Below are 18,383 nucleotides of genomic sequence, written 5' to 3'. Positions count from 1 at the left end.
TTATGTTATGTCCATTTTATGGCCATAAATTATATATTTGGTTGATAAGCTGATACACCTAGTAAACGAACTCTTGCACTCGCTTGCTACTCGCTTCCTACTCGTAATCACTCTACCTGTTCTAACCAAATAGGTTTAGCTTGCTAACTCGTTCCCCTTTTATTTATGCTACTCGTTCCATCAAAAATGATCTTTACTCTTGTTCTATATCCCAAACGCATTCCCACCCCTTAGTATCAAACCAAACCAACTAACTCGTCTACTCGTACTCGCAGTACTCGCGCGAGGACATCTACACGCTGCAGATCAACCCTGACTCGCACGTGAACCCCGACCACCTTTCCTATTTCCACTTCGTCGGTCGAGTGCTGGGGATGGCGGTATATCACGGCCACTACATCGACGGAGGCTTCACTATGCTGCTCTACAAACAGCTGCTGGGAAAATCAATCTCGCTGGAGGATATGGAGGAGGTGTGTAGAGAGACAAGCGTTTCGGAAAGCTTTCTGGCTTTTTTATAAGTTTAACCTGTGTTTGGCGAAATCAAAGCAGAATTGAAAATTGTGCAGTTCTGCCTAGTCAATGTTTCGCCTATTGCCCGGGACCGACATTACTTGGCAAAGTTAAAAAGTAGGGTTTATTAATAAACGCCTAAATTGTGAGCAATAGGCATTTTAATACAGAAACCGATTTAAAAAAACAGCCCTTTGAGTGAAATTAATGCAGTACGTGATACAGTCTATAAAAAAAATTATTCGAGTTCCATATTATTCGAGTTTGTAATGGTGAGGTGGCCCAATTAAGCAACTGTACTTGCAACGGCCACAATTTAGGCAATTTTTTTTTCTTTAAATCATCAATTTGAAAACCAACGTTTGGATAAGGGCACTTTCAATAACTTGTGCTCTTTTCGAAGAAAAATTCCTCTTCCGATTATTCGAAAATTGCTCGTAAGCGACGGACAAAGGGGACGTTTGTTGCCAAGGCTGCCCCGTAAATTGCCCTGATAATAACTTATCAATAAGCCGCAACTGCTAGGTTTTCATGCCCCCTTAAAGACAAACTATAGTTTTTCCCGACGTTTTGATCGGATTACGATCACTTTTAAGGGCGGATTACGCTTAATATATGCTAAGTATGGAAACATCCCTACAGGCTTTGACTGAAATTGGAATAGGCCTTAACCAATGTTTTGTCAAATGAGTTCCTAACAGTTTTTTTACCTTTAATATCAATCCGCGACCCACCAGAAAATTCTGAAATTAAATGTTTTTTGGTATTTAAATCAGCGAGATTAACAATAAGTCTGGGCAGCAATATGCTAAAATTCGCTACTGATACCACATTGCACGAAATTGACATACATTTCGACAGAAGTCTGCAAAAAACGGCTGTAAATATGAAAAATATAAAAAAAAAAACGTTTCGTTTTTTTCTTACAATTAACGACCCAAAAATAAACAACAACAAAAAATCGGCCGACATACCTCCACTAAATTCTCAACGTTTCGTTGTTTCCTTTACAAAAGGTCGACCCCGACCTGTACAATTCGATGAAGTGGATTCTGGAGAACGACATCACCGACGTACTGGACCACACCTTCTGCGTCGAGCACTACTCGTTCGGCGAGCGAGTCTTGCACGAGTTGAAGCCCAACGGCGCCGAGATACTCGTTTCTGAAGAGAATAAGCGCGAGTACGTAAAGCTCTACGTGAACTGGCGCTTTCTGCGAGGCATCGAGGCCCAGTTTCTGTCACTGTCCAAGGTAAACAACTATGGTAGAAACCTTAACGGAATTAGGTGATAGCAAACTGAATGCTTTGTGAGCTGTCCCATTTTTAACGGTGTTAACTCCAAATAACGGACTTTAAACAAACGGGATTGAATTACAATCTTGTTCTGAATTTTTTCTCTAACATTTAAGATAAACATCTCACTGTCCAAGGTAAACAACTATATATGGCAAGGGTAGAAACATAAACGGTATGAGGTGATAGCAAACTAAATGCTTTGTGAGCTGTTTCATTGTTAACGGTGTTAACACCAAGTGACGGACTTTGAGTAAACGGGAATAAAATAAAAGCTTGTTCTAATCATTTTTTTTCTCAAGATTTAAGATAAGCAAGCTCTACGTTATTTTTAAAGTTTGTTTGGAAGTTTTAAAAAAAAATCTAAAATTTTAGTAAATAAAAGAAACTTAAAATGCGAACTACAAAGCACACACGACTGGTGGTAAACTGCGTATTAAGCTAATTGTAAGTAAAAATTAAACTGTAAAAATATTTCAATTTTTTTTTGTTTAAGTTTTATTTACACTTAATTTTTAAGTTTGCCCAAAAGTCAACAATCAATAAACTTACATCTATGAAAACATCAATATATCTTTGAATCAACATGCTTAATTTTTTTTAAATAAGCATAATGTTGATATAACACTTAAAAAAACACTAAAAAATAGCTAACGTTTATTTGGCGAATAAACTTCAACTGCATTTGTTGCCGTTTTGCTACCTTAAAACACTATTAGGCATCACCAGCGCAGTAAGCACAATATATCCAACAAACATCGTCCTCAATTTCATCTTCCTCCTGCTCCAGGGCTTCTACGAGCTGATTCCTCAGCATCTCCTGCGTCCCTTCGACGAACGAGAGCTGGAGCTGATCATCGGGGGTCTGGGGAAGATCGACGTAGACGACTGGAAACGTCACACCAAGCTCAAGCACTGCAGCCACGACTCCAATATCGTCAAGTGGTTCTGGCAGGCGATCGACAGCTTCGACGAAGAGAAGAGGGCAAGGTTCGTTTGGATTTTGTTTGTTTTTATGGTATATGGTCGCCACCCGACAGGTTCGATGTTTTTACTGGGCCTAGTTAGTTGTACAGTTCGACTTGTAAAATCAGTTTATGTAGTCTTCGCATTTTATTGTTTTGCTTATCTGTGTTTTATGCAGACCTAGCGAAAACTTATGGCATATACTAGTCCAATTTTTTTTTATGTCCTGTTCGAAATTATATACCGGTTTGTTATGGTTGTTGAACTAATTTCTTTACGCCAAACCCATTTATGGCTCAATGCGTAGTTGACGACTACTTTCCTCGTTTGAATTTTTGGCATCATTTTCTAATTTTGTAAATTTGACCTTCATGGTAAGAGTTCAACCTAAATACCATGCATATTACGGAAATTTCATATTTAATTGCTTAATTCCTCTTACGCAGGGTCCTTCAATTCGTCACCGGTTCGTCCCGGGTTCCACTCCAGGGCTTCAAAGCGCTTCAGGGTTCCACCGGCACCCAGGGGCCCCGGCTCTTCACAATCCAGTTCGTCGACAACAGGACCGAGTGCCTGCCGAAAGCACACACATGGTAAGAAACGCTTGACATTATTTAGGGGTAGATCTCCTCACCACTTTGCTTTCGCGTACTCTCTGAAACTATTTTACATACCTTACTTTTAGAAAGACGGCGGTATAGCACAACTGCATATTTTGTTGGATTTAAATGCCAAACCTTTGCCCATTTCCCTAAATCGTTAGTGTTTTTTTGTCCTGTGGTTTGGCAGCTGTGTGACAAGTCGTTTTAATGATAAACGATATCACATCCGTCAGTGCGACATACAACAGCGAAAAACAACCAAACTAATCCCAAGCTTTTTTGCGCAGCTTCAACCGTATCGACCTCCCTCCGTACGAGACGTTCGACAAACTCCTCGGCAAGCTGACGTGCGCTATCGAAAACACGTGCGGTTTTTTCACAGAATGATCGCGTACCATATTTGCGTCGCACACAAAGACCGCGTACCACATTCGTGTCGCACTGAATGACCGCTTACCATATTCGAGTCGCATCGAACGACTGCGTACCGCGTTTCGTTGGGTTGTCCACCGAGCGAGCTCCGAATTCTTCAATTCGCCGGAAAAAGATGTCTTTGAACGCTGGGAGAGTTGCATTCGGACGGAAGAGGATTTCATTATTTTTATTTTTGGTAATGTTGCAAAATCGCGGCCAACCTCCGCTTTTCGTGTTTGCCAAGGGCGCTTACTTTATAGTCGTCGTTATTTGACGGCGCATTTTTCGCGTTCGCCTGCTATTCATTGTCACGTCACAAAGGCTTTTCGCGCCGACGGCGCAATTTATTTTCTCCGCACACGTACGTATCAAGATAAGCTCATTTCTTGCCCTCGTAGCATCTTGCGTGGGCTTTTACTTTGTAGCAACCGAGTTTTACAAAGCAAGGCAGGAACGCCGATCCACATCACACCTTTGCACTGTTTGCCAAATCAAAATCGACTTACGACTGAGATTTCAATTCATATATTTTGATGAAGAACGTTTTTTTAGTTTTTTGTTTTCTAGGCCAATTTTGATATGGTTTACTAGGGTTTTTGAAAAAAATTGTGGTAAAAAATGCTAAAAATCAAAACAATGTAGCCTGGTAAATAAAAAAATCGACCGATGCTTTCGGAATTTAAAAAAAAAAACTGCTATTCTTTTGTCGAAATACATAAAGCCAAAAATGTACTGTGCGAGAAATTCATGAAACCAAAAATATACGGTTCTTTGAAATAAAAAAAAAACGAGATGGTGATTGCGATAATAAGCCTGGTATTTTTAGCAAACACAAACGAAGCTTGCTCGACCGGAGACATGCTTTCCACTTTTGCATCTACCTCAGGTCCGCCTTGTACATAATATCTCACCTTTTTGACAATCTGGCCTTTTTTCTCTCTACCTTATACTTATTTAAAGCGCTCACCTTTCGTTTTTTTCTCTTCCCACGCGCTTTTCACACTTTTTATTATATTTGTTGTCGTTTTTTTTTTAAGTTCAGCGCTAGCCGTTGTCTGCTTTCGTATTTAATTTAACTGTATAACGCCTTTAAACCCGTTTTCTTTCGCGATGATTTTACTTTTGCCCGCCGCAACCAGCTATACAACGCCGCCGCCTTTCCACGCGATTTCGAAACACTGTTGAGAAACTTCATTATCAGCAAAGCACGGCAAGTCTTCCAATCCGAAGATTGTTTTCTAAAAATCAGCATAACCGCGTAGTGTGTGTCACACTATACTAACCTGTTGTTTAAAAAGTCCGCCTGTAAATACGGGTAATAGCATCGTTGTTTGTAGGGATGTCCGATAATTGGCATGTTATTTCAAAACCGATACCCGATATTATGAAACCAAAGTGTCGCGATTCGATCCGATACCGAATGACGTCATTACAATGCTTTAACAAGCAAAATTAAAACGTTAAAGGAAATTTTTCCAAGTTATAAAGCCAAAATTTGCTTTAGCTTTAAATAAGTCTAGTTGTTACCTCCATTTGTTAAACTCGATCCGATATTATCGGACACACCTAGTTGTGTGTATACCTGTGTGCCATGACCTTATTTTAACCTTTTTGGGAAAAGTCGCGCACCAGAACCACCTGTAGGTTTGCGTTTTCGCTCGCTCTTTCATATAACGCCCGATATTTTGTTGTCTTGTGTTTGTTTTTTGTTGTCGTCAGTCACTTCTTGGCCTGGCCGCTTATGCTACAATCAACTGTTGTCTTGTTGATGTCCAGTGTTAAACCGTCACACTTGTTCGTGTAAATACAAGAGTATATGTCTATTGCGATTTTTCTTTCGTGTCTCATATATGGTGCTTTTTTTCGTTGAACGTAATAAAATTGTTGAAAGCTACTCCCATATTTGCTTCTGATATGGAGCCGTTATCGTTAGGCAGGGCGAAGTGACTGACTCTAGTTGTGTTTTCAAAGTTGATTTATTAGGAACTGAGAATTTCGTTTATTGCGATATATAGTGGAATGAGTAAAACGGTCAGAAGTCGTATGGTCGTTTCTCGAATGGCTTTACTCTAAACTTACTTATCTCATTTAGCGTGACAGATAGTCTAGATTGTGAGTTTGAATTTACCACAAGATAGATTTAAAAAAATCCATGTCGGATCACTGATTACTGTATCAAACGTGGTATTTCTAAATTCATTTCAGTAATGAACGGCAGTGTTGTAAGCAAACCAATATGAAATTACTCAAGTGTCAAGTCCGAGTCAAGTCAATTGTAAATACAAAATAACAAAAACGCAACATAAAGCGAGCACACTGTTTTACGTGCACAAATTGAGATTGTTAAACCAATTTGAAAAAATGTTTCAAGACAACTTTTATTTAAACCTAAGTCATTTGAATCAATGACTTACTGTAAGTCGAAAAGTCAAATCATTTGATCAATAGACTAAAAAAATAGACTTAAGTACAGTCAAGCCGTTCTAGCCCAAATATTTAAGTCAATTCAATTCATTTAAAAACAGTGATTTAAGTGATTTAAACCACAAGTTTAAAGTCAAATTTAAAGTCATCGCAACACTGCTAAACGGTAAAATTTTGCTTGATATCTATATAAGTTGAATACCGGTTGCTTTGGGTCACTTGCATAATCTGATTCTGACTTGTCGCTGCTAAAATTACATTACTTAAATTACACCAGTATGTAATTATAGCCTATTCCTAATTCAACGACGTGAACAACCTAAATTTCCTTATTATAAAATATACAATTTTCCATTTTTAATAAAATGCTGCTATATTCAACGGCTTCAGTCGAAACCAATATAGATTTAATTACAGCCCTGTTCATGTGATTGATTTATATACGAAATGTGCAAAACGTGTCGTGCGACGCTCTTCAACGATATAACTTCAGTTGAAATAGCGCAAAAACTCACTGCCTTCAGTTGAAATAGCGCAAAAACTCACTGTCAAGCTGTGGCCGGCTGTAGTGAACGTCGGCTAAAACTGGCTTCCGTAGGGTGGTGCACGAGGGTTATGTTGACCTGAATGTTAATCTGTTGATCAGCTATTTTTAGAAACATCGGCAATTCCCATTGACATACTCGAATTTGCCACGGGTATGGTGATGTTTTCTTATTGCCCCCTTGTAAATAAACTGTCCAGATTACAGCATGAACTGCAATTACCATACTACCAACATTTTGGCGAATGGATTATAAGACTATGTTAAATATCTAAAGATAACTACTATCACTTCGATTCTGCATTTCTTTTCTTGTAGCGTTATTAAATTTTGTTCGTAAAAACAGTAAAGCCTCACAGGGTTGTATTCAAATGTAAATACAGCTTTTTGTCTTCACCAAAATAAACTTAGTTTTTTACCAGTTACGTAATTTTCTACTGTATTAAACTGTTAGTACGAGTTCTGTCAGGTTTAGTTTTGTTTTACGCAACGCAGATCAAGCAAATAATATAACAGTGACGCAACACAAAGTTGTAATCATTTTTCTTGTAATTTCACCCAACGTGCAAAATAGCGTGTTAAAACACGAGTACAACAACACCGCAACAACATGTCGGACAACCAGTCAGCCACAGGGTAACCACGCTCAAAAATAGCAGCGAAACAGCCTCCCATTCCCAGCTGAACGTTTGCTTTCCCAAGTCGACTGCCAGCAGACGAATTGTACGCGACAGGCGCCGCGCCAAAGCGCCCTGTAATAATCAAACAAGGCCCTTCAAGCCATAGCTCTCAATTGATGGCGTGTTGTATGAATAGAGAAGCTGGTGCCTAAGCACAATACAGGCTTTTGTGAATCCTCGATAATGGTAACGCGTTGATCGGCGGTAAGCGGCGTTTTTTTCGGGGCCACAGTACTTTGTTAACCAGCACACGCCGAAATCCGCTTGGGAATTTTACTTTGGAAAACTGCTGAATTGTAATTTACGATATGCAGGCTGAAGTTCTATGTAAAGTGTGGACGTTTTGCTACAGACACCTGTTAGTTCTGCCATGACTAGGCATAACTAAGAAGTGAAACTTTGTATTTGTTGAAAATGTGTGTGGCAGTCTGTACAAGTCAACTCTTTAAGTGTCAGTCAGTCTGTCAGTCAGTCAGAGACATAACAGGTGTTTGCTAGTTAATCAACTTTACGTACTTTTGTCAGAGTTCGCCATGTTTTTCGGTGTGGTATTACCATGTACTGTTGTCGGCTGGGAAAGCGAAAAACATGATGTTCAGTCCTTATTACGTTTTGTTTTATTGTGTTGTGTAACCTGATGAAGTGTAAAGCAAAAACAAACTCCAGGGGAGCGTCAAATAGTGACGTTGTCGTTTCCACCCGTCTAATATTTCCCAGTAAGCAAACGGGAAAGCAAGCTATGTTAAAGGATTTTACGCCCTACTGCTATTAAAAGCAAATCGGGCAGAGACTCTTATTTGAAGTATGTTTTAAATTGTAGAAAGGCTCGGTTTTCGAATATTGGTATGCCTGGTCAAATTAGCTGTGTTAAACTACATAATTAGACTTCTTAAACCATGAGCAGTTGTACACCGAACGGTACGGTACCCCCATTGCTAGCCATCATTTATCATACTACAATTACAAGTCCTACAGAAAATTACCCAAATGTTACCTGTTACCTGGTATGACATGAACTGAACGCTAAGTTTGGCACGCTTGTGTGCGATTGGCTGGCGAGGTGTGGTTTTAATTGAAGTGGTGGGATTAACCAGAAAGTACCAGTCATTTTCGCGGCCAAAGTTGTACAAAAGCCAGCGAATTCAGTCGTTCGGATTACAGTAATCAGCCAGCCACCACCCCACTATTACAGAACAATGGCATCCCGCCGTGAACCCGTTAATAATTCACCAGCTCGCGGATCAACGCACAGTTTGAGTTTGTAGAGCTTGTTTGCTATCTTTCCAACAATCAACCCAGTTTTTTGCTTGAGGAGTGTACGCGTTTGTTCATTGAACTGCGCTGAGAGAGGCGACCTTTTTAGTTACTGCATAAACCGGATCTGCCTTGTAAAAACATTTGACAATTTCGTGGACGGTTAAAAAATGGGTAAACATTGATTTTTCGTGTTGCGCGTGAAGGTTTCCTAAAACAGGGTTGAAAGCAGGTTACTAGTCAAAGTTTCGGTTCGGCTTGTATTTAGGAGGTATTAGCAAGTTTTATTGTGATTTAGAGCTTAGAACTTGTCGTTTAGTCATAAGTGTGTGACGCATATCTTGATAAGCGCAGGCTACGTAGATGACTGGTGCCAAAACGTAGAGTAAGAGTAAATCTTAGGAGAACTTTTTTTGTCTTTTCGTATGTCTAGAATCATTGTAACGTCATTCAAAACCAGTTGACTTAAATATTTTATAAATGAAAATTGACATCAAAAGACACTGAACCAAATAAAAAATATTTATTTAAAGTGCATGTACCAGTGCCGAATTAAACCAAATTGTGAATATGTTAGGTTCGCAAGTTATTCAGTTACATTGTAGAGCATGCAAGATATATCACAGCCGACTTATGCATTAGTTTCGAGGCTATGACAGCCACGAGATTTATGAAATCACCATTGGTCTTAATCGTGGTCCGCTACAAAGTAATTATATTAATCCTATTTGGTCACATATTAAAATCAAGAATTCAGATGTGGTGCTGTAATTTTAGGCTATATAGGTTACAACCATAACTCGTAACCTACAAAGGTAAATATGTGAGATTTGTGGTATTTAGGGTTGCTGGAAAACGATAAGTGATTCTAAAACTGCAAATATTACAAAACCCAAAGCAATGGTTGGAAAATCATGGTTCTTATTGTAAAATTTAACGTATATAAATTTACAACAGTGCAATTTTTGGCAGGTTTTAATCGTGCATGCGCGTTCCATCTTTTTACCCTTTGCGACCCAGGTTTGGTTCGCGACCCAATACATTTGGGCACTAACCTAAACATTTGGGAACATTTTGGGCTCAAGCATTTGTTTTTTATTCGATAGCAGCTCAATATCATTTTCCCTTGTTACTGATCACATGAGAACGCAATAAATTAGTTTAGGGCAGTGGTTCTCAACCTGTGGTACGCGTACCACTAGTGGTACGCGAAGTCATTTTGGGTGGTACGCTGTACGCAGTATGTTTTTAAGCAAAATTACAGTTTTACTAAAAGGTTAAGCAGTTTTTTTATTGTAAGCTATACCTTCATCGTAATGATCGTATAGTTAAATTTTTTATGCTTCTTTAACGATAGGAACTTTTATCTTTTCGGAACATCTATGCATATTTATTTTATGACATCATAGCAAAACAACAAAGAATCACAAAACTTGACTACCAGTATCTTGCAAGTTAAAAAAGAGAAACTTTTTTGAGGTGGGCCGCATTTGCTTCGAAATTTCCGGGCTAACTAATTAGCTAATCCGCCCCTGTTAATAATCCTATATACATTTTGAGTAAAGTTGAGTTTTTCGACATTTTGTTGGTACGCAACAAGATTATAGAAGCTCGAGGCGGTACGCAGTGAAAAAAGGCTTGAGAACCACTGATTTAGGGTAACTCCAGATTAGTGACTGTCGCTTTAGTTTCCCTATGGGGGATTATTTCAGGTCAAGCTCGTTCAATTTAATTACAGCCCGGTCATGATCGCGTTTTTATTAATCGCAGGTTCGTCGCAGTAGCTTGTATGCCTTGAGCGCAAATAGGCAGCAATCGCATACTACTAGGTCTGTTTTGTATCGTGGTCTGGGTTGATTGCCACTCTGCTGTCGGCGAGACTGTTCGTTTACTCAGAAGGGAATAGAAGCAGCAATCAATTGTCACAAGGACGATGGTGATTCGGGTGTACTGGGCGAGCGTCACGGCAAGTCGCAAGGTAAGTTAATTCACTTTTTTGTTGATTCTGCTGTTTACTCACCAATTTGCCCAATATGTGTATCTTTACACAGTGTTTAACACTGTTGTGTGCTGTTTTTAGTTTTGATATATTATCCCTAAGATTGTAGCCAAAATGTATCAAACTAAACTTTGAATAAGACAACTGTGGTAGCTAGGTTTTTTAGCGGTAACCATGCTACTTAACGCACAACAAAATTTGTATTGAAGCCACGCTATAAAAATTGTAATTTACACAGCGCCAATATTTCGACGCCTAAAAAATACGGGAATTTTTTTTTAAATACGGGAAAGTGTTATTTCTTACTACCCAAAAACATTATTTTAGCTCCAAAAATATTGGTATTTCTAGGAGTTTAGCTGAACTTGATTGAGCGATGGTGACAGCGTACTACTTCACAAATATGATATACGTATTAATTATTTACGACAATCACCCCGTCGTGTTCACATCATATATGCATAGAACGCGCCGCCCGCCTACGCCCACCAATAATTGCCTTTCAATATTTCATGACCACGGGCGTAGCTATGCCCCCCAAAACAGTGTTATCTTTTCAAAATCGAGCACGAACAATTTACCTTCCTTTAAGTTAAATTTTTTCCAGATAAATGTATTTTTTGCGCTTCGTGCAATACGACTTGATATCAAGATAAACTATTTTAAACGACACGTTATAACGTAAATTGATGGCGTCGTTTTTAAATATTTCCGTGACCCCTGGTACAAAAATTCTGGATCCAGTCTTGTTCATTTCCTTATTCAACCTCGGACCTCGCTCGGTTTAAACATTTACCAGCACTTGATCGACTGAGATGACCGAAAAAAATCGCGTTCGGATCACGGACTGTCGACAGCAGGGCGCATCACGGCAACACTCAGTGTAAGCCGGCCCTCAAAAGTCATCGAGTCGTAATTGAATAAACATCGACCCGGGGCCGGATTGTTTTGTCAAGTGCAACGGCGGGCGCGCTTTAAACAGGCCAATCCGAACGCTTAACACTACGCTTCGGGCGACCTGAACGCAAACAAAAACACTATTTCCAACCTGGGGGCCCGCAGGAGGTTGACAGGGGTTCGCCGTGTACTATTAGCCGAACAAAAAAATGACATAAAAAAACAATACAAACAATACAAACAAACTAGCAGTGTAAGGAGTAAAAGAATGTGCCAGTCTAACAATTATGTTAAGGAGATCTGCTTTAGTGAACCAGTCGTGTTTTTGAGTCACCTTTACTCTTATTTTCAACCAACGCAAAAAGAAATTGGGTCGCGTACGTTCTTGAAAACTGGCAAGGGGGTCGCACAACAAAAGGTTCGAAACCACTGACTTAATGGTTGGGGTAATAAGCGCCATTTGTCGTGGTAGTGTAATAAAATACTTTTATTTAATCGCTGAGCTCAAACCTGTCTTCAACTTTTTCTGCGCCCCCTTAGTTCCACATAGCCTATCCCACAAAGAAAAATAAATAAATTGTAGTAAAGTTGCTATTCGTACGGTATTCTGATTCGTGTCGCTCTAAGATTAGAAACAACTATTGGTTTCTGTGTAATAAATGCAAATATCTAACTCCTATATGTCTCTGTGGGTCGCACCCAAACAAAGAAAACAAAGTGTGATTGACGTCGTGATATAATTGAATTCAGTTCTCTGAATGACAATATTGTTATAACCTTATAACGGATTTTTAGACAATCGTTTAAATTTAACTCGATATAAATTATTTTTTACCGACAACTATGATATATTTTTGGTTATTGTGTTGTTAAAATAAATATCATTGTAACGCAGCAATCCACCTAATTTGTGTGCAAACACAAAATGCACTCTTACCGGGTTTCAAACGTGTTAGATGAATAACAAGAAAGCAAAACAGTTTCGGTTTAATGGCGTTTGATTAATTTTAAGGCGACGTCTGATTTTTTATATATACTTTAGCCATTGGAATAAGGTAATCCCTATTTAGGCAGTAAAACCAAATAATTATTATCGCAGTATGGTTAAATGAAAACTTTCAGATAAGAACACTTAGTGGAGTCCAACTTAACGACCGTTATTAAACCAACATTTGTGATGCCCAAACATGAACACTTTACCGTTTAAGTTAATAGGTAAAGCACCAGGCGTCCCAAATAATCGCCTTGACGCTGAAGTTGCCAACACACCCAGTTTCCCGCCAAGATTTCTACTCAATCGACAAACGCGTACTTGTGACAGCAAAGCAAACACCCATGAAGTGTGGATTGCCACGGCGCAAAGGCAAACAACTCCAAGCCGTAAAACGATAGGCGTGGTGGCGAAGGACACGATTTTACGGAGTGCTGTATCAATACAGCCATACCTAGTGTCTTGGCCAGTGGTTTTTAAGATTTCATGAGTGGTGGACCCTTCCATTGGCTCACAACTTGTGGGGAACCCCTTGTTCACGTTTTGGAAAATGTGTCATAGAAGGGAACTACATGAGAGATCTGAATTCAGTGTTGTAAACAAATCAATGACTAAAGTATTAGTCAGGTCATTTAGGAAATAACTTAAATACATCAAAAAAAGTCGCAGTCCAGGTTATTAGTTGCCCAAGTCAAGTCAACACTAGAGCAAGTCAAAACGGTGCTAAAAACACAAAAACGATGTTAACGTACATTACATTAATGAGAAAATTCCAATACATACCAGCGGTCTGTGAATAATATCTCAAACAATGGCAATGGCGATCCCGATTTCCTTTATACACTTTGTTCTCAAGTTCAGTTGAGTCATAGGAGAATATCACCTAATAACAAAAGCTTACCAAATATAACAGTACGATTACGTGACCTAGACTGTTGGCTATATTGCAACAGTTTAAATATAATACTTAATTTACCAAGTTATCCAAAGTACTTGAAAATTGAACTACACCTTCAACTTCAAGTCCGTTGGATTCACTTTAAATATATATGTAAAATGAAACAAACGAAATAAATCTGACTTTATTACATTAGGAATGCTTCACCTAAGTGGTGAAATAGATAAATGAGTAATACAAACATTTTACCAAACGTTTGTAAAACTTAAATAGTGGTTGACTGTTCAAGTAATACTGATTGTTATAAAACTATTTCTTCATAATCCATATATTAAAACAGATTAAACGTTTTTCGCTCAACATATTGCACTTTGTCCTTTGTTAAATGGTTATAGTTTTTAGTTGTAAATAATTTGTCTTTGTCCAGTAATATCAGATGTATACCACGCTGCCACATACACCACATCTGGGCTACAGTAGCGCTTTTTTACTATTGACCTCATGCAATAAATCAGTTTCAGGGCACACTGACCCGTATCCTTTTTGAACAGCAATTTATTTGTAACAATATTACCTTCGTGCCACACAAACCTTTCGTGCCACACAAACCAGAGGCCTTTTTGGCAGTTTCTGAACATAAACAAGTGCTTTGTCATTTCTTTATTAGCACGATCGCACACAACAAGTCCACGGCTCTGTAGCTTTAAATGTAAACAAGTTGTTTGTTTATTTGTTTTGATTAGATCGACGGCGAACAAACACGACTGCGCTACATCCTCAACAGCCTCAAGTTGGAATCGGAATGGATCGACATCGCCGTTGACGCGAAAGTGCGCGAACTTATGCGAACCGAGTGCGGAAATCCGAAAGCGATCCCGCCGCAAATATTCAATGGGGAAAATTATCTCGGGGTAAGCCTAGGAAACGATGACTAGGTTTTGCCTTTATAAAACACTAACTGGCTTGTGGGCTGTAATGGTTATATTAGGAGTTACTGTCGACACAATACTTGATTCGCTACTTAATTTAATTGTTTTTATTCACCAGAATTTAATTAAAACGCGGTATCGTAGAATTCAACTTGCATTGCTTTGTATTGCCTTCTACTTAACTGTTTGTGGCGCAAAATCTAATTTACTTATTTTTAGTCACAACTACCTTAACTTTTCGCCGTGGTTTGTAATATGTTTTTAAAGTATGTTTAAAATACTACTTTGTTAGGTTGAATGAAATAATAATATTATTATTTTGTTTACTGTTTTAACTAGCAATATTTGATACCTTTATGACCGACTTGTTTTTGTTTTTGTTCTTGCATCATTAAATTTACCAACCCATACCCATGAGAATAAAACCGATATTAATACACCTATTGTATACTTTTCACCACATTGCACAATCGGTAAGTAAAAAAATGAGTGTGGATAATGTTTAGTCCAAAAAAAAACATACATATGATGTATAAAAAAGCTTTTTCAAATACTCAGATTTACCCAAACGCACATTTAATAATTAAAAATCAACCTACCAGGACATTGACGCCATGGAAGAGTTCGTGGAGCAGGAAAAAACGCGAGACTTCTTCAAACTGGAAAAAGAGGAGGGATGCGACGCGGTGGACGGCCCTGTTGCAATTAGCAACAACAAAAATCCTCTTCCTAGAATATCGCAAACCGTGGCTCCGGTCCTTGACCAAGCGGTGGACGACAGCGACATGACTTCACGACGCAACAATTCCTCGCCCACCTCGAGCGTCGAGAACGAGCGCCCGACCACGCCGGCCGACGCGCCGGAAAATCCTGCGGCCGTGAAAACCTGCGACGAGCCCTCGGAGAAGCAAAATCAGCCCAAACCGACGCGAAACAGCGTCTTGGCGAGAGCGAGCACCTTTGAGAATGTGATTCTTGGAAATAACCAGCAGCAGCAGAATAAGGGCGCCGAGAAACCCAAGGTGATATTTACCAAGTCGAAAAACTCCGAGGCGCCGCCTAAGAGAGCGCCCATGGACGACGAGCGACGGCGACGCATACTCGGCCTTTGATCGCCACGCGACATGCGACATGCGACTGCAAGCGTCGCGACATTTGCCGTCGATGGCGCTTTTGATTTTTCTTTTAATGCAGTTGCTTTTCGATTCGCTTGACATGACAGTGCTGCGTTCACAAAAGGCGGCAAATCCTGCTATAATACTGTTTTAAACAAAATCAGAAATATGTGGTGAATCAAGTCCAACTAGAAGACAGTTCACATCACCAAATCATAAGAGATTTATCGCCGTTTTTTAAGTGTTGTCGATTTTTTTGAAATAAGGGTTCGGATTTCGGATAAGGGTTTGGAATTCGGTTGAAAAACACTATAGCTGGAAAATACTGCTTAAAAGACGTTCTACTAGGAACTTTTGCTAGAAGAAGCAATAAAACAAATTGCAAAACATTAGTATTTAATCGTTATTGTATACTCGAAATTTATAATATCGCCACATTAGTAAACCACCTCATCGGTGATTCATATCGTTTACTGTACCGAATAAATCTGTAATGAATTGTGTAATGTTGTTGATAAAAATGTGTCTAATAAATATAACTTCCCGAAAAAAAAAACGCTTTTCTTATGCAACCAAATCACAAACTGAGCCTGGACATGGCTTTAACTTCCGTACGCGCGTGAAGTGACAAAAGTTATTCGTTACAAGGTTGTGATGTGTCTGATAAATATACCTTTTCAAATATTTTCTTTTCTAATGCAACCAAATCACAAACCGAGCCTGGACATGGCCTTAACCTCCTTAAGCACGTAGTGACAAAGATTATTATTCGTTACGAGGTTTCTGTATCTATTAGAGGGGTGACCAAACTTTTTTCATAACAACTGGATAACTGCAGGGAATGGCGATCGCAGGTCGGATAATTGTAAAGATAAAGAAGGCGTGACCGAATTATTTTAAACGAAAGAAACGTAAAAAAAAATTATTGTCGTTTAGTTTAAAATTTATAGCTTAGTTTTGCTTTAGATAAATATTTCCGTTCATGACGTATTGAAACAGTATTTTGAAATCATTTCGGAAATAAACCGCGGCCCTAACTAAAAACTAAATGCGGCGGGTCGGTCTGGTCCGCTGGCCGTAAATCGGTGACCGTTGCTCTAGGAAAGAAGTTGCTTCAATTTTGTTCATTATTACCTTAAAACTGTATTCCATTTCTTCCAATTTAAAACAAAAATTACATTAAACCAGTGGTCGGCGAACTTTTTTTGAGGCCGAGAAATACTCGTTAATGGCCAATTATAGGCTCGCTACGTGAAGCAACTACTACAACAGCGACAGATCCGCAGGATTTATGTTTAGGAGTTATGAAAATTGGTAGAATGATGTTACACCGTTCAAGTCTTAACGTTTCGCCGTTACTAAACAACAAATCATAAAAGCCAGTTTGTTTTGAAGCTACCTGTGAGCAAATATGCCGTCGTTAGGTGGCGCACCAAGATTCTAATATTGGTCGAATATTTTTTGTAGAGTATAAGACGCACATTGCAACAAGGAATAAATATTTTTTAGTTTTGTTCGATGGAGTAAAGAGCCAAATAAAAACCACGACTATCACGGTGGCTACAACTACCGCGCGGTCCACAGGTAAGACCGAAAACCCTAATATTCCTTCTCTCCTTGGCGTTATAGTTTGAGCGGATATAAACAGCATAAATTTCGACTGATTAGTTTATTGATGATCAAAAAGCAATACACAGGAAACGCAGAGGGTCGAATGGTATCCAGACTACTTCTTTGATATAATCCAGACCTCGTTGCGGCGTCCAAAGAGACGCATGGGGCTGTCGTATCCAGCAGTCATGTAACTTGTGGTCACGATCGAGTCGTCGCCCACGCCGTTCCGCAAGAGGTCGGTGCGGAGCAGGTAGAGATGCTTCCACCAATCACCACGCGATGCAAAACCGGAGAAAGTCCTGGGAGAAAGAAATTAAGTCTTGTTAAACCTAAAACAGTACTAAGGAACCACCGAAAGTTTGCAGAAACAGCCGCTTCAAAATGCCAGCATTATCGTATAAAAATCATTCCGTTTCATTGGCAAGATTCTGGGTACAATACTACGTGTATGTTGCAATTCGCTGCACGACAAAAAGTTTACATGCAGCCCTAAGAAATGTTTACTCATCCCGAATTTTAAGAACCGAACGTAAATCGTGCCGCGTTTATTCTAGGCTACCATGTAGTCATCATATAGCGTACGTTGGACAAACCGCTCCTCTTATTTAGCTCTTTCTTCCCAAATGGCCGCAAAACATCCACAAACGTAGTAGCCCTAGCTACGTCACGTAACGTTAATCCCTGGCACTCACCGAACGTATACAGTCATAGCTTCCCGGTGTTCAATTCGCACCAGGCTATTGGTGGGAGCCGGAGCTTCGTCGTTCATCGACTGTGGTAGGTAGAACGACATAGTGAAATCGGCGTCGAACAAGGTGGTTCCCAGCGTGAAATGCGTAGTAACTGGCACCGTCATGGCAATAGTGCGACCTGGAAAAGAACTTTTAAAAAGTGTGCCAAAATGACGCTGATCATAACAGCCTTGCAAGTAAAAACGTCCACGGCCACGAATTTACAAAACTGTTAGCCAAGAGTTTGTGCTAGGATGCAATCCTAACAGCATTACACTGAAGATTGCATGGTTGTAGTATTGGCATTCTGTATTACCCATTATTGTAGCTATTTTAAGGCAGGGTGCAATTATCACGCAAAATTTTGTATCGTGCTGTTTTTACCGTCTGCGTTGGAGCCTTGGATGTATTCGAACAACCTCATGAAGCCCGGCTTTAGTGCATCATTGCAATCAGCATCGAGGGTGGTGGTTGTCCAGTTAGCAGCCGGGTAGTGCCGAATCTCGAATGTCTTGT

General features: G+C 39.4%; 2 protein-coding genes across 4 annotated transcripts in view; both read left to right on the top strand.

Moving 5' to 3' along the window:
• LOC146167073 (E3 ubiquitin-protein ligase SMURF2-like) overlaps positions 1 to 5,705 on the top strand; it is a 42,653-nt gene extending 36,948 nt beyond the window's left edge. For all 3 annotated transcript variants that reach the window (XM_083390852.1, XM_083390854.1, XM_083390853.1), the window contains 5 exons: positions 276 to 473; positions 1,530 to 1,766; positions 2,600 to 2,799; positions 3,222 to 3,368; positions 3,665 to 5,705. In XM_083390852.1, the coding sequence (XP_083246978.1) occupies positions 276 to 473; positions 1,530 to 1,766; positions 2,600 to 2,799; positions 3,222 to 3,368; positions 3,665 to 3,764 (882 nt within the window). In that variant the 3' untranslated portion in view covers positions 3,765 to 5,705. The remainder of the gene's footprint in view (positions 1 to 275; positions 474 to 1,529; positions 1,767 to 2,599; positions 2,800 to 3,221; positions 3,369 to 3,664) is intronic.
• A 4,762-nt stretch (positions 5,706 to 10,467) lies between these two features.
• LOC146167072 (uncharacterized) lies at positions 10,468 to 16,062 on the top strand. The gene is made up of 3 exons (XM_083389352.1): positions 10,468 to 10,671; positions 14,222 to 14,389; positions 15,010 to 16,062. The coding sequence occupies exons 1-3, from the start codon at positions 10,627 to 10,629 to the stop codon at positions 15,517 to 15,519; spliced, it is 723 nt and encodes a 240-aa protein (XP_083245478.1). The 5' UTR covers positions 10,468 to 10,626; the 3' UTR covers positions 15,520 to 16,062.
• The last annotated feature ends 2,321 nt before the right edge of the window (positions 16,063 to 18,383 follow it).

This window comes from Ascidiella aspersa, chromosome 1 (genome assembly GCF_963924565.1).
Source record: "Ascidiella aspersa chromosome 1, kaAscAspe10.2, whole genome shotgun sequence".
Classification (NCBI taxonomy): Eukaryota; Metazoa; Chordata; class Ascidiacea; order Phlebobranchia; family Ascidiidae; genus Ascidiella; species Ascidiella aspersa.
The sequence above is the reverse complement of the archived record's forward strand: the minus strand, read 5'-3'. Positions and strand labels throughout refer to the sequence as shown.

What these genes read in the sequence shown, in the direction of transcription:
- LOC146167072 (XM_083389352.1), top strand. Translation starts at nt 10,627, where the DNA reads ATGGTGATTCGGGTGTACTGGGCGAGCGTCACGGCAAGTCGCAAG. An exon ending in GCGTCACGGCAAGTCGCAAG is followed by an intron (nt 10,672 to 14,221) that starts GTAAGTTAATTC and finishes TGTTTTGATTAG; the next exon opens with ATCGACGGCGAACAAACACG. An exon ending in ATGGGGAAAATTATCTCGGG is followed by an intron (nt 14,390 to 15,009) that starts GTAAGCCTAGGA and finishes TCAACCTACCAG; the next exon opens with GACATTGACGCCATGGAAGA.